Raw genomic sequence first — 13,189 nt, forward strand, 5'->3', positions numbered from 1 at the left:
GTTGGGATCAGAATGAACCAGAGGGAAACCTTACTCTCAGTTAGGACATGAATAATGAAGAACAGACTCAAACTCACACACAGACACAGAGAGGCTGTTTAACTTGTAAAAGTGGGTCACAGCGCCTCCAACAGGCTAATTTAATGCTGTTGGGTAAAGATTATGATTGACGTTCGGTTCTATGAATACGCGAATCGCAAATGCGCCTTAAGTTTTAAGTCTGTTTGTGGATATTATCGGCAAAAACAATTTAGCACAATCTAGAATAGACATTTTGAGGGATATTAATTTGTGGGTGAACTATTCCTTTAGCAAATTTTATATGCCATGTACTGAGGTAAATTACTGTTTTGATTCTGAACATGCTTAAGTTATGTGTAACAGGCTCTATATATCCTGTTGGTCACTAAATATACAAAAATAGAGAATTTTACATAGATGTTTGATGAACATGTATCTCAGTGTTGCAAATGTAAGGAATGTTTGTTCCTTTTTTCAAATGAAGATGATTTCTGTTAAACTGAGGCTACTGCACATGTCTTTCAGCCATATGGAGTGGAGTCCCTTATGAATTCATATTGCATGCATTTTACATTTCTACTAATCACTACAGTTGTAATAGCCACTTGCCTTCGCTTTCAAACTGCTTCAAACAGTTCTTGCATTCGCCACATCTCCTTTTAATGTCCTTTGTATACAATTTTGTGAGCTGGGCAGGGCAAGATTTTGTTTTTGCACAGGCATGCTTGATTTAGTGTTGATGGGACATGACTGCAGGCTCAATGGAATTGGTGTAATAGCACACATATTGCGTCATGTTCAGAGACTGGTGGAGCTGAACCAGCTCGCACAGTAACGGCACGTCTGGAATGCACATTTGCATACAACCCCTTCTTATCCCACAGACAAGAGATATGCTAATTATGCCCTGTGATGCAAATCAGACCCTCTGATTTTTTCCCCTCACTGAAGATGAAAGAAAAACAATGGTGACAAATGTTTTACAGCATTTTATTGTACAATTTTACATATTAAGTTTGTACAAAGGTTTAACAAAAAAAAGAGATCTTAATCTGGCGTGTGTGTGTGGGGGGGGGGCTGAGGGTTTGTAGTGGCTGGGTAAACTTGAATGGGGGTGAAAACCCCTTGAAATGGAGGTTTTAATAAAAGAAAAGGTGTTGATGGTCAGAGTTTGGTCCAAGTCCAATGGCTTAAGATTCGGTGGCGGGCTTCACGGTCAGAGTTCAGAGGTCATGTGGGTTTAGGAGCGTGTGTACTTTCCCCAGATGTGCAGCATGAATACAGATGCGATAAAGAGCAGACTCATCACCAAAACTGGTACTGGGCCACTGTAAGAAGAGAGAAAGAGATATAGATGGTATTACTGTCAGATCTCATTATGATTATTAATCAGTAAGAGAGAGGGACCCCTAGTGGAGGATAGACAGACTAAACTCAGTAACTAGTTCTCAAATTTCAGAAGATTCTTGATTACAATATGAGAGGGATTTAAATAAAAAGTTTGGAACAAACTTTCTCCCTCTGGGCCAATCAGGACTGCTTGTCCTGATCATGTGATAGAAGGCTGTGTAATTAGGATTCTAAATGCTGGCGAGTAGGATACTGTTAACGAGCTAGGTGGAAAATGTGGGGCTTTATTAAAGCAGGAACTGACCATCCCCTGAGTCGCTAGGCAGCCGTGTAACCATGCCGACTGAAGGCCCACCCCTCAGGCTTTAATTGATGTGACCTTTTCCAGCGGAACTTTAATTAAGCTCAAAACACACAGACACACACACACACAAAACCTAAAGAGTGAAAAATACTTCACACACATAACTCCAGACTCTTACTCTAAGAGACTCTTGACTGTAAATACAGCCACTGAAGACGCACTCAAATCCATTCTGACATACTCGGCTAATTCGTACGTATGGAATGAACAGATATAACGTTACAAATCTTTAAACACAAAGGCAGAAATTGGTGTAGATGAACACATTATAACAGAAGTTAGTTACATTGAGAGAATGGCTGTAAATACAGGCACACACATATACACAGCTGTAGGAGGGGAAACTGCAGGGGAGACATCAAATAAAGACGGAGGTTGAGCCCATGAGGCCAATTTCCTGTCGTTAAAATTTCATGTTTATCCTTATAAATGCTAAACCTCTCAGAACCCTCTGCCCCTCCCTTTCGTGTCACTTCCTGTTGAGCTGAGGGGATGAATTAAAAATGAGCGTCTGTGTTGGATCTTTGCACATTAAGTACCTCAAATCATAATCTTTTCTTATTTAGTACTTAAACTAAGCAATAAAAATAGGTCTAGCATGATTTCCTAGCTAGTTGTTTTATGTTTTTTTTTTGTTTTTTTTTTAAAAATCATAACTAGCAATAAAAAGGAAAAATAAAGACTTTATTTGAGATTATTACATATTACAGCAATTTCAATAAAAATATTTAAAAAAAAAATCATCATGAATTATTATGTTAATCTAAACTGTACTTTTATTTTTTTCCCCCAAATGTTTCATTTCTGCAATCTATTTTCAAATAAACGGCAATTATATATTTGAATAACTGAATAATATTAATTATATATAATAATGTAACCACAGTACTAACAGCGCTATTTATAAGATAATTTAGTAGGAAAACCTCTGCTAAACAAATAAATGTAATTTTCAAAAATAATGTTATTCAAGTACACTACCATTAAAAAATATGGGGGTTTTGAAAGAAGTCTTGTATGTTCACCAAGGCTGCATTTATTTGATTAAAAATACAGTAATATTGTGAAATATTATTACAATTTAAAGTAACTTTTCTATTTTAATAGATTTTAAAATGTCATTTATTCCTGTGATAGCAAGCGGAAGTTGTGCTGCTTAATATTTTCGTGGAAAACCAGATAATTTTTTTCAGGATTTTTGCTGAATAAAAAGTAAAAAAAAAAAAAAAAAAAAAAAAAAAAAAAAAAAACAGCATTTATTTTAAATAGAAATATTTTGTAACATTATACATGTCTTTACTGTCACTGTTTATAAATGTAATGCATCCTTGCTGAATAAAACTATTAATTTCTTTCAAAAAAATTATACATTTTATAATTTGTCCTCTTTTTCAGTAGAAAGTTTTAAATTGTTCTGTGCGAGTACTCACACTTTAAGTCCCGGTGAGTCCTCAGTGTAAAAGCGCCACATCCCTCCTGTGCCAGCTGATGCTGTGGATCTGCCTGCGCTGCGTGCGCCACTGCTGGGGGCTTTCCTGAGAGAATCAACAATAAGAAAATATGCTTTAACATACAAGACAAATAAAAGCATTCAATATTATCAAACACTCAAATTTAATTAAAATGCCAACCAACTGATTAGAGCCTGCCAAACAAACTGATCAGTTCAGTGAGCAACTAAATCATACCCTGATGATGTCAAATTCACAGAACAAACATTGAAGAGCCTAATGATTGTCAATTGTGACTTATAGATGTCCAAATAAACAATATCACTCAGGTATGCTGATCAAATCACAATCACTCTTTGATCCAGCTTAATGGTGCATTAAAGGGTTAGTTCACCCAAAAATGAAAGTTCTGTCATTAATTACTCTCCCTCATGTCGTTCCACACCCGTAAGACCTTTGTTCATCTTCGGAACACAAATTAAGATCTTTTGATGAAATCTAAGAGCTTTCTGTTCCTCCATATACACGACTACCACTTTGACAATTCAAAAAGTTCATAAAGAGATTGTAAAACTAATCCATATGAATTGAGTGGTTTATTTTCTGAAGAGACTTGATCGCTTTATATGACGAACAGACTGAATTTAGGCTTTTATTCACATATAAACATTGATCAACAAACAAACAGAAGTTCAACCGAACATGCTTGATGGGTGAGAACAAACCTCTTGCAGAAGCTCAAAAGTGCCGCATAACACACGAGAATGAACATCATTAGTTCTTGCTCGCATCAAGCAAACGTGCTTGAGCTTCCAATTACCACGACTGATGTGTAAGTAATGAATGTTTATATGTGAATAAAAGCCTAAATTCAATCTGTTCATCATATAAAGCGATCAAGTCGATCAAGAAAATTTGGACTAAACCACTCAATTCATATGGATTAGTTTTACGTCTCTTTATGAGCTTTTTGAAGCATCAAAGTGTCAGTTGTATAGCTGTATCTCAGATTTCATCAAAAAAGATCTTCATTTGTGTTCTGAAGATGAACGAAAGTCTTATGGATTTGGAACGACATGAGGGTGGGTAATTAATGACAGAATTTTCATTTTTGTTTGAACTAACCCTTTAAAGCCCAAACAAAACTGTTCCTGCAAGGTGCTTACCTCTGTCTGGCTGAGGTGCCGGCAGCGCGGGGGGCCACAGTCTTACTCGGGGAACGGCTGGAGGCACCAACATTTGTTGCACTAGCTGCGGGTCCAGGCTGAGATGATAGACAAATAAAGGACTTAGAAAACCAAATGCACAGTCATTGACTTAATATTATGCCTTCTGGCACCAACAGAAACTTGGGTATCCATCTTTAAGGCAAAACATGCTACAATAAGAACAACAAGTTAATAATGCTATAGCAGATACCATAAAATGGCTGATATATTCAACAAGATACAATATATAACTCATGTGTGAGCACAATAAATTCTTATTAAAAGATTTAGATTACTAGATGTTCAGTCCTAGATAATAGTGAGGAAATGGCACATAGACTTATTAGTAGGCCTCTAAGTTAGTATTCATGCTAAGAGAGTGGACCAGATTTAGACTGAAGAGCTGGTGTGGGGGTCCAAAAAAGCCACGTCTCCCAAACAAATGCGGTGATTGCAGCTAGTGAGCAAACCATCTCACAAACTGCATATGCATCTTCTGCCAAAAGACTAAATACTATTCAAAACACTACTACTAGTAATTGAAGCACACATCTATTTAGCTACTAAGCAATTAAACGGCAGAACTAAGTTGACTATTCCAATAACGGTACATTATTACAGAGCATGACTGGCTAGACAGCTAGCAATCCAGATATAACTGTAAATACGCGCAGAAAATGTATTATAAAGCTCCACAGCTACGAAAAACTACATTATGAAACTTACCATTTTGTTTTATAGTGTATGTTTCAGCAGACCGCTGGTAAAAGAATGAATTTAAGGTGAGTGTCTCTGTAACTGAACTCCAGCCGATCCAGACAACTACAAGAGAAAGACTATTGATGACGTCTCGCTGAGAAGGCCACGACAGCCATCGAAAGGACCCTCACATAGGAGCCAATAGAGCGCCTGACCGGAACTGTGATCCTGCGTGTTACTTTAAACGAATTTAGGATGATTTTGGAAACTTAATTTGACATAAAACGTTAAAACATACCACAATAAAGGTAAATAAAATAAGCGAGTGTGGCTTAGCTTCAAATTGTATTTTGTGAAAATTCAAAGGCGGTAGAAGAGTGCCGTGACGAGTCATGTGTATTTTGATGATGTGTACAGAGTAGGGCAGACATTTTGGCTCAATCAGGAAGCCAGTTTCATTAAATCGCGAACTTTGAGCCATATTTGATCATTCATACAGACAGCTGAGTGTAAAGGTAAACGTTTTCTCTTCTCAGTTTTTTTTAAACATTTTGTCTGGTAGTTAACTGATACTGTAAGCACAATTTGAGTTTGTGTAAAGAAAATATGACGTTTTATGTGCTCTCATGTTGTTGTTAAGTGTGTAGCAGGGTATAGCCTATACTGAATCTAGACTTACTGTATATGTACCGTATATATGACATACATATATAAGAATGAATATTGATGTTTTCCCAACTCTAGTTGGCGTGTCCCGCTTGTTTATAGACATCTGCAGACATTGAATGATGCAGGACTGTCATAGTATACAATAGAAGGTATTAGAGTTCATGACAGAAGCCCCAGTGAGCCAGTGACATGGACACGTGAACGTGCGCAGAGACGTGTGCGCGCTCTGGCCTGTTGCAACAACACAGAGACATGAGATACTTGATGTAATCAAGATTAAGATGTGGTTAGATTATTCATCTGATAAAAACATTAAATATAAAAATAGAAGTCTATGAAATGTCCCCATTTAAATAGCTAAGCAAATATATGTGATAATTACTAGGATTTCTGGAAAGCAGAAACTGGAAAATCTAGTTGCTTTGTGTTGAGCTTAAAAATAAGGTGTAACTCATTTGACCTCCTTTTGACTCGACAGGTTCTGACCAGGACAGGATGGTTCGGGTAGTGTTCCTGCACCCTGATCTGGGTATAGGTGGAGCGGAGCGTCTGGTGGTGGATGCAGCTGTAGCTCTGCAATCTCGTGGATGCAACGTTCAGATCTGGACGGCACACTATGACCCCCAGCACTGCTTCTCTGAGACTCTCTCACCTGACCTGCCTGTGGTGTGTGCTGGCGACTGGCTGCCCACCAGCGTGTTTGGATATTTCCATGCTCTCTGTGCATACCTGCGCATGATCTACCTTACTCTCTATCTTGTGCTCTTTAGTGGGGAGGAGTTTGATGTTATTTTCTGTGATCAGGTAACTTCTGATGCTACTAAAACTAACTACTAATTATCAGTGTTATTTTTGTATTGTTTATATATTATTATAGTATTTATTTTTTTGAATTAGCTTTTATTTTTTGTTTTCAGTTGTCATTTTATTCTAAGTTTTAATAATTATGTTATGTGCTTTTATCATTTTTTTATATTTCTATTTAGTTTTAGTAATTTTCGTACTTAAACTTGTTTATTTCAGTTAAATGCAAAGATAATATGTTTTTCATCTCTAATTTTATTTTATCGATTTCATCTATACTTTATTTCAATTACAAAAAATTAGTTTTAATAGTTTTAGTTAACAATAATTATCTGTGGTGGGTGGTAACAATGTATTTTTACTTTGTTACTGTACTTATTTTTCAAGTATCTATATTTTATTTTCATTTTAAGAAACTTTTACTTCATTAGCATAATATACTTCATTCCTAAGCATAATATGTGACTTTTTACCCAACTATATTTCATAAAAACATATCATTCCTCGTTGTTTCAAACTGAAGATATCTAGATATCAGTTACACAGAATCTGACTACTCGATTCAACAACTCATTGATTCAGTGATCTGGTCAGAGTGAGTCTCTAGTTGAACTTTAACAAATGAGTTGGTGCCAATAGCCTTGTGGGCAGCACGCCAACATATAGCGCTGTTGCGCTTTGGGCAACCTGAGTTCGAGTCCCGGCTCACGGACCTTTCCCGATCCCGTCCCCCTCTCTCTCCCACCTTGCTGTACTATCCTATCACAATAATGGCAAAAATCGCCAAAAATAAATCTTAAAAAAAAAAAAAAACTTAATTAACTGAATTGGTCAAGTATGACTCAAAATAAGACAAGAACCAGAGATAAAATGAAAGTTAGGTACTAATGCCAAATTTTATTATTGTTTATTGTAAAATAAAATTTGTTAGTTTATACATAACTGTAAGTTGTTTGTGAACTGAACATGTTATAAAAATCAGCACTACTGTTCTCCATATATGAATATTTGAACCAGGAAGTAATCATTATCATTAGTCATTATCACAAAATGAAACCCAACAGAAGACTCCAACATGAAGAAGAGAGTCTTGTTTCACCTTGTAGAGGTTTATTTTGCAATAATGACTTCATGCATTCACTGGGAATCAAACCCATGACTTGCTCTAGAAAAGCCATCAAGAGACATAAAAACTAGCACAGTAGTGCCATAGACACTGGTCAAATAAATTTAGTGGTCATAGAGAAACATTGGTTGCACTTTATTTTACAGTATGTGCACTTACATGTACTTACAGTGTACTTAAGTCTGTTTATTCGCAATGCCTCCATATTTGCAATGTGTCCGGGCAGCTATTTTGTGCAGCGCTGTATCCGAATCGAATACTTCCTTACTATATAGTATGCGGAAACAGTACGCAAAAAGAGTAGTATGGCAGAATACATAGTATTTGAAAAACAGTAGGCGAAATGTCCCCGGATGACCTACTACTTCCGCCGAGATTGTGAAGTGCGCATTCGTTGAACACTTTACTATCCCGTCAGGCCACAGGAGGGGATTTATGAATGGAAGTGAAGCAACGTGACTGGTAGGTCATGTGACAGTAACAACAATACAGATGTAGTACATCTGAATTTCATTCATACTACCGGTATTCATACTATATAGAGCATACTTTTTTAAACATCACAAAGTAAATTCAAATGTTGTAGTACCTACTCAGACAGTATGCAATTTCAGTCGCACCAATAGTCCTATTTAATTGAATGAGGGAATCCTGAAATCTCAAAAACTGCTTGCCAAACTCACATTTAAATAACCTATATCAAATCAGCAACAAAATCTGACATGAACTGTCCCATAAATGTTGTTTATTATGCTGAAAAGTTAGACAATGCACATGTGCAGTCCTAAGCGTGCGTCTCAGAACACTGTCTTTATAGCAAATGGAGCTTCTAACGCCAGCTGCAGTGATGTGATGACTTTACCAATTGGCAATTTGTTCTTTTATTTTGAAGGCAGGACTTATTTTGACATATTGCACACTGCACTTTCTCTCATTCATAAATAATATGAGTGCACCATCTTTGTATATCTAAAGTCTTTGATTCTCATCAAAACCACCAGGTTTAATTTTATCTCCTATTTTCAGGTTTCAGCATGTATTCCCTTTTTGCGTTTGGCACGTCACAGGAAGAAAGTCCTATTCTACTGTCATTTCCCTGACCAACTACTGACTCAGCGTCGCTCTGCTCTAAAGCGCCTATATCGCGGCCCCATCGACTGGTTTGAGGAACTGACCACAGGCATGGCCGATCGAATTTTGGTCAACAGCCAGTTCACTGCAAGAGTCTTCAAACAGACGTTCCCCAAACTAGCTGAGATCCACACCGACGTCCTTTATCCCTCTCTGAACTCGGCAGCCTTCGATGATGAAGTAGAGGACCTCAGCGGGCTGCTCCCTGAGGGGCGGAGCTTCCTCTTTCTGTCAATCAACCGCTACGAACGCAAAAAGAACCTGCCGTTGGCACTGCAAGCATTAGCGGCCCTGAAGGAGCGTCTTTCTACAGGGGAATGGGAGCGTGTGCACCTTGTAATGGCGGGGGGTTACGATGAACGCGTGGTTGAGAATGTAGAGCACTACGAAGAGCTGCGCTCACTAGTGGCCTCTCTTGGCCTGGAGGACCACGTCACCTTCCTGCGCTCTTTTTCAGACAAACAGAAACTGTCTTTGCTACACAGCAGCACTTGTGTACTGTACACTCCCAGCAATGAACATTTTGGCATTGTACCCATTGAAGCCATGTACTTGCGTTGCCCCGTTATTGCAGTTAACTCGGGTGGACCGCTAGAGTCTGTGGCCCATGATGAAACAGGCTTCCTCTGTGAACCAACCCCTGAGTGCTTCTCCGAAGCAATGCAGAAGTTTGTTACAGACCCTAAACTCAAGCAGCGTATGGGGCAGGCTGGCAGAGAGCGGGTACAGCAGCGCTTTTCACTGCAGGCTTTCACTGAGCAGCTCTACAGTCATATCACCAACCTTACCCAATAACCAATTATGACATAATAAAGGCCATTCCTCTTCAGACCAGCACACGGATGCATTCTGCCAGTCCGGTTGCTGTGGAGGGACTAATGAAAGTATGTCATCTCTAATGAAAGAAAAGAGCAGCAGGAGTTAACATGGCTTAAGAGTTCAATACAAGCCTTGAAGAATGTGGAGAACTCATCCGACCGAGAGGGTAATGAATTATCGTGCGCCAGCCACATTGATCAAGCGGGTCACTGCGAGGCCTGAGGACCATGTGTTTGTATTTTTTTATGCCAAAGGACCATTAGAGAGTTTCTCGGGCAGAAATCGATAGAGAAGTTTCTGTGCCCTGCTCTGTTCGCCAGTGTCTCCGCTTTTGTTTAGTGATAACAATGGAGGATGTTAAGTTATTAAAGTCTCAAACTAAAGATCCTCATAACAAGTTTGTTTGAGTAGAAAAAGAAAAAGTTTTCTTAGGACACTGAAGGTCATATGCTGTATTGGGTTTGAGGTCGTTACTGACTGTGTATCTCTTCATTCTATTGATACAAGACCAAAGCCCAGATTAAATGAGATGCTGTGTCGTGTTTGACTTTGTCTATTGAAGCTTTTATTTTTGTATACATTGGATACAGACTGACCAGACAAAACAGTAGCCTATTTACTTTAAATGAAAACAGATCACTGTTACTAAATAGTGATCTTAAATAGTGGTAAATAGTACTAAATAGTGATCTTTAAATGAAAAAAAGATCACTATTACTTGGTCTTTTGAGTATTTTAGTTTCAAATTTCCCAAAACTCCAGTTAAATGAAAATCCTGTCATTATTTAATCACCCTCATGTTGTTCAAAACCTGCATGACTTACTTTCTTCTGCTAAACACAAAGATATTTTGAAGATAATTTCAACTGTTTTTGTGCATACAATGAAATACGTGTTTTGGACCCTATTGACTTTCATTGCGTGGATAAAAAATTAAAAATGTTTTCTTTTGTGTTCCACAGAAGAAAGAAAGATTTGGTTTGAAATGACATGATGGGACTGGATGATGTTTTTATTTTTTGTGTGAACTATCCATATAAGTCTATTTAATTCAGTGGTTCTCAACTTTTGTGACTCCATTGCCCACAAGAAGTACTTTTTCCTGTAATACTAAAGCATTGTTTTCAAAACGTTCTTAATTTACAGATACTAGGAGTGTCCATAGATTTAATTAAATAGCTAAAATAACTATAATTAAAATGAGAGTAATTTAATTTCAGGATTCCAGAAATTTTAAGTGCTGTTCTTCAGCTATCTTTTTAACCAATGCATAACATGGCTTACAGTTATTCATGATTTACTGGATATGGATTAAGAATAAGTATTTTAAAAATATGTTTTACTCACAATTTCTACCCAATAATATATTTTAGAGCTTAACATAATTATAAAAATGTATATTTGTTTTAAAAATGCCGAAGGTGTTTTAAGATTTTAATGATTTCTATCATTTTTCCAGGTCTAGAAATCACACTTTCAAAATTAGACTACCTCATACATCCAGGTTTTTCAAGACTGTGGAAACTCAAAGGAAACTGTTGTTGAGGAGGTGAATTAAAATAAGAAATATCTTGATTTTTAGTAGTGTTCGCTTATTTTGAAGCTCGTTTTGTCTTATTTTAAATCTTTTCAAATCATCTTGAGGCCCTCTTTGAAGTTTGCTGAGGCTTATAGTAGGCCATGGGCCCCTGGTAGAAAACCACTGCTTTAAACGACCCGTCCACTCATGTGAAACTCTGAATATCTGCGATAACCTCAGAGGTGAGCGCACTTGGGCTTGCATGCTAAATTAATGGGGGGGGGGGGGTTGTTTTTAAATAGGCTTTAATTCTGTATCGCAGACGGTCAGATGTATTGCCTTGCTAGCGTCACATCCGTTTTGTTGGCAGTTTGGGAGCAGTTTTTGTTGCATTTCCTCATTAACACTCAATGCGTTAAAGATGAGGACCTTATTTTTAGCCGTGCACTGATTGGGTTTTAATCATACATAAAAAGAGGGGTTATGGGGCCAGAGAACATGTAAATCAAATGGGCACAATAACAAGGTCAGGATGCACAACCTTCAAACCTCTCGCTAGCACTGCCTGTGTTAGGGCTAAAGATATTTGAATATGATCATTGAATAGGAGAATGGAGGAAAGTTTTAGTTTTTCCTGTGTAAATGTGACAGACATGACCTGTAATTAACTGTTTTCATCAAGCCTGTACTCGAGAATACAATGAACTAGACATATTGGGCTTCATATTGTTGCTGCAATCGCACATGAATTAAAATCTGAGCAATACATTTTCTCCATACTAGCTCTGTAATGGTGTCGAAAAAGATGCAGATCTCAATCATTTATAATAACTGTGATAAATGTTTTTGCTTTTAGAGTAAGTGACACACACAACACTAATTTCCAGTTAAGTATTTGCTGATCAGTGGTAAATCTCATAGTAACAGCATTTGTTCCAAAAGAAGCAGCATAAAGCGCATCGAAAAAAGCAAATAGGAATAATATCTTCCCCCTGATGGATACACGCAGACAGGAATATCTCTTGACTGTTTTGTATGACATATTAGTTTACAACCATTTGTATTCATAGCCTGTCTTTTAGTGTTTTCTTATATGAAACGCTTGCAAATTATGATTTCAAATTTTACAGCTTCAATAAAATATTCCAGCACATTAGCATATATCTGGTGGGAATTATTGGTGCACTGTGAGGGGTGGGCTTTGATTTACATTTGTGATATAAAACAAATAAAAATCTTGCTCGTTTTTTTAAAATAGCAATCAATAACATCTCTCCGTGGCAAGTTATGAGCAAAATGATAGCCTCAATAAAACCAGTTATTTATCGCCAAAGATAAAGAAATGTTACGTGTCAAATTTACAATAGGCCCCATGCAGAAAGCTTAGGAATGCATTTAAAGACTATTTCTATTAAATAACTAGTGTTATAGTGAATGACTGTTACATCAAATACACAAGGGACCATTTTTATTCAGGTGAAAGTTGCTTTGTGCACCATTGAAGCTTTGGATATCATTTGAACAAAGTATAAGTCGACCCAGACAAGAACGCAAGACCTTTAACCAACCCCTTCTGTTTTTGCTTCCCTGTCCAGGTGTTTTGCTCTGATCTATGATTGTTGTGTGTTTCTGGAGATGGTGTGTGTGTGTGGTTTGAGATAGAGAACGTGTGGTTGAGATGCTCATTGCCCTCAGTGATCCTGGCTGCTTTCCAGCCCTCAGTTGGCCCTTAATCAGCGAGCTGCCACTCAAACAGAGGGAGTGACACCGCGCATATTCACCAGTCACCTGGGACCCCCGATTAGACACTCAGCTACCCCCATCCACCCTCCCTGGGCACAAAAAACAACACCCCTTAGAGTCAGTTAAACACACACACACTTAGCAAACCAGGTTTTGTCCAACATACACACACTCTTGATGCCTATCAACTCCACTCTAAAGTGCATTGCAGATGTGTGTGTTTACAGTAAATGTATTTTAATTTGAGCATTTAGATCCTGTTGTAATCAAGAGGCCTGATCGCGT

At 37.6% G+C, this 13,189-nt stretch overlaps 2 protein-coding genes across 2 annotated transcripts; one reads left to right on the plus strand and one right to left on the minus strand.

The window, feature by feature from the left end:
* Positions 1 to 995: 995 nt before the first annotated feature.
* On the minus strand, positions 996 to 5,287 carry sec61b (SEC61 translocon subunit beta). The gene is made up of 4 exons (XM_051866039.1): positions 5,121 to 5,287; positions 4,353 to 4,450; positions 3,166 to 3,270; positions 996 to 1,349 (listed from the first exon to the last, which is right to left on the minus strand). Exons 1-4 carry the CDS (start codon positions 5,121 to 5,123, stop codon positions 1,262 to 1,264), a joined length of 294 nt encoding a protein of 97 aa, XP_051721999.1. The 5' UTR covers positions 5,124 to 5,287; the 3' UTR covers positions 996 to 1,261.
* A 158-nt stretch (positions 5,288 to 5,445) lies between these two features.
* Positions 5,446 to 10,189, plus strand: alg2 (ALG2 alpha-1,3/1,6-mannosyltransferase). The gene is made up of 3 exons (XM_051866037.1): positions 5,446 to 5,608; positions 6,241 to 6,566; positions 8,719 to 10,189. The coding sequence occupies exons 2-3, from the start codon at positions 6,258 to 6,260 to the stop codon at positions 9,616 to 9,618; spliced, it is 1,209 nt and encodes a 402-aa protein (XP_051721997.1). The 5' UTR covers positions 5,446 to 5,608; positions 6,241 to 6,257; the 3' UTR covers positions 9,619 to 10,189.
* The last annotated feature ends 3,000 nt before the right edge of the window (positions 10,190 to 13,189 follow it).

This window comes from Ctenopharyngodon idella, chromosome 16 (assembly GCF_019924925.1).
Source record: "Ctenopharyngodon idella isolate HZGC_01 chromosome 16, HZGC01, whole genome shotgun sequence".
In the NCBI taxonomy this organism is placed as follows: Eukaryota; Metazoa; Chordata; class Actinopteri; order Cypriniformes; family Xenocyprididae; genus Ctenopharyngodon; species Ctenopharyngodon idella.

Coding starts and splice junctions, on each gene's coding strand:
- sec61b (XM_051866039.1), bottom strand. Junction 3,271..4,352: donor GGCACCTCAGCCAGACAGAG/GTAAGCACCTTG, acceptor TGATTCTCTCAG/GAAAGCCCCCAGCAGTGGCG. Junction 1,350..3,165: donor GACTCACCGGGACTTAAAGT/GTGAGTACTCGC, acceptor CTCTTCTTACAG/TGGCCCAGTACCAGTTTTGG.
- alg2 (XM_051866037.1), top strand. CDS start 6,258: ATGGTTCGGGTAGTGTTCCTGCACCCTGATCTGGGTATAGGTGGAGCG. Junction 6,567..8,718: donor ATGTTATTTTCTGTGATCAG/GTAACTTCTGAT, acceptor TCCTATTTTCAG/GTTTCAGCATGTATTCCCTT.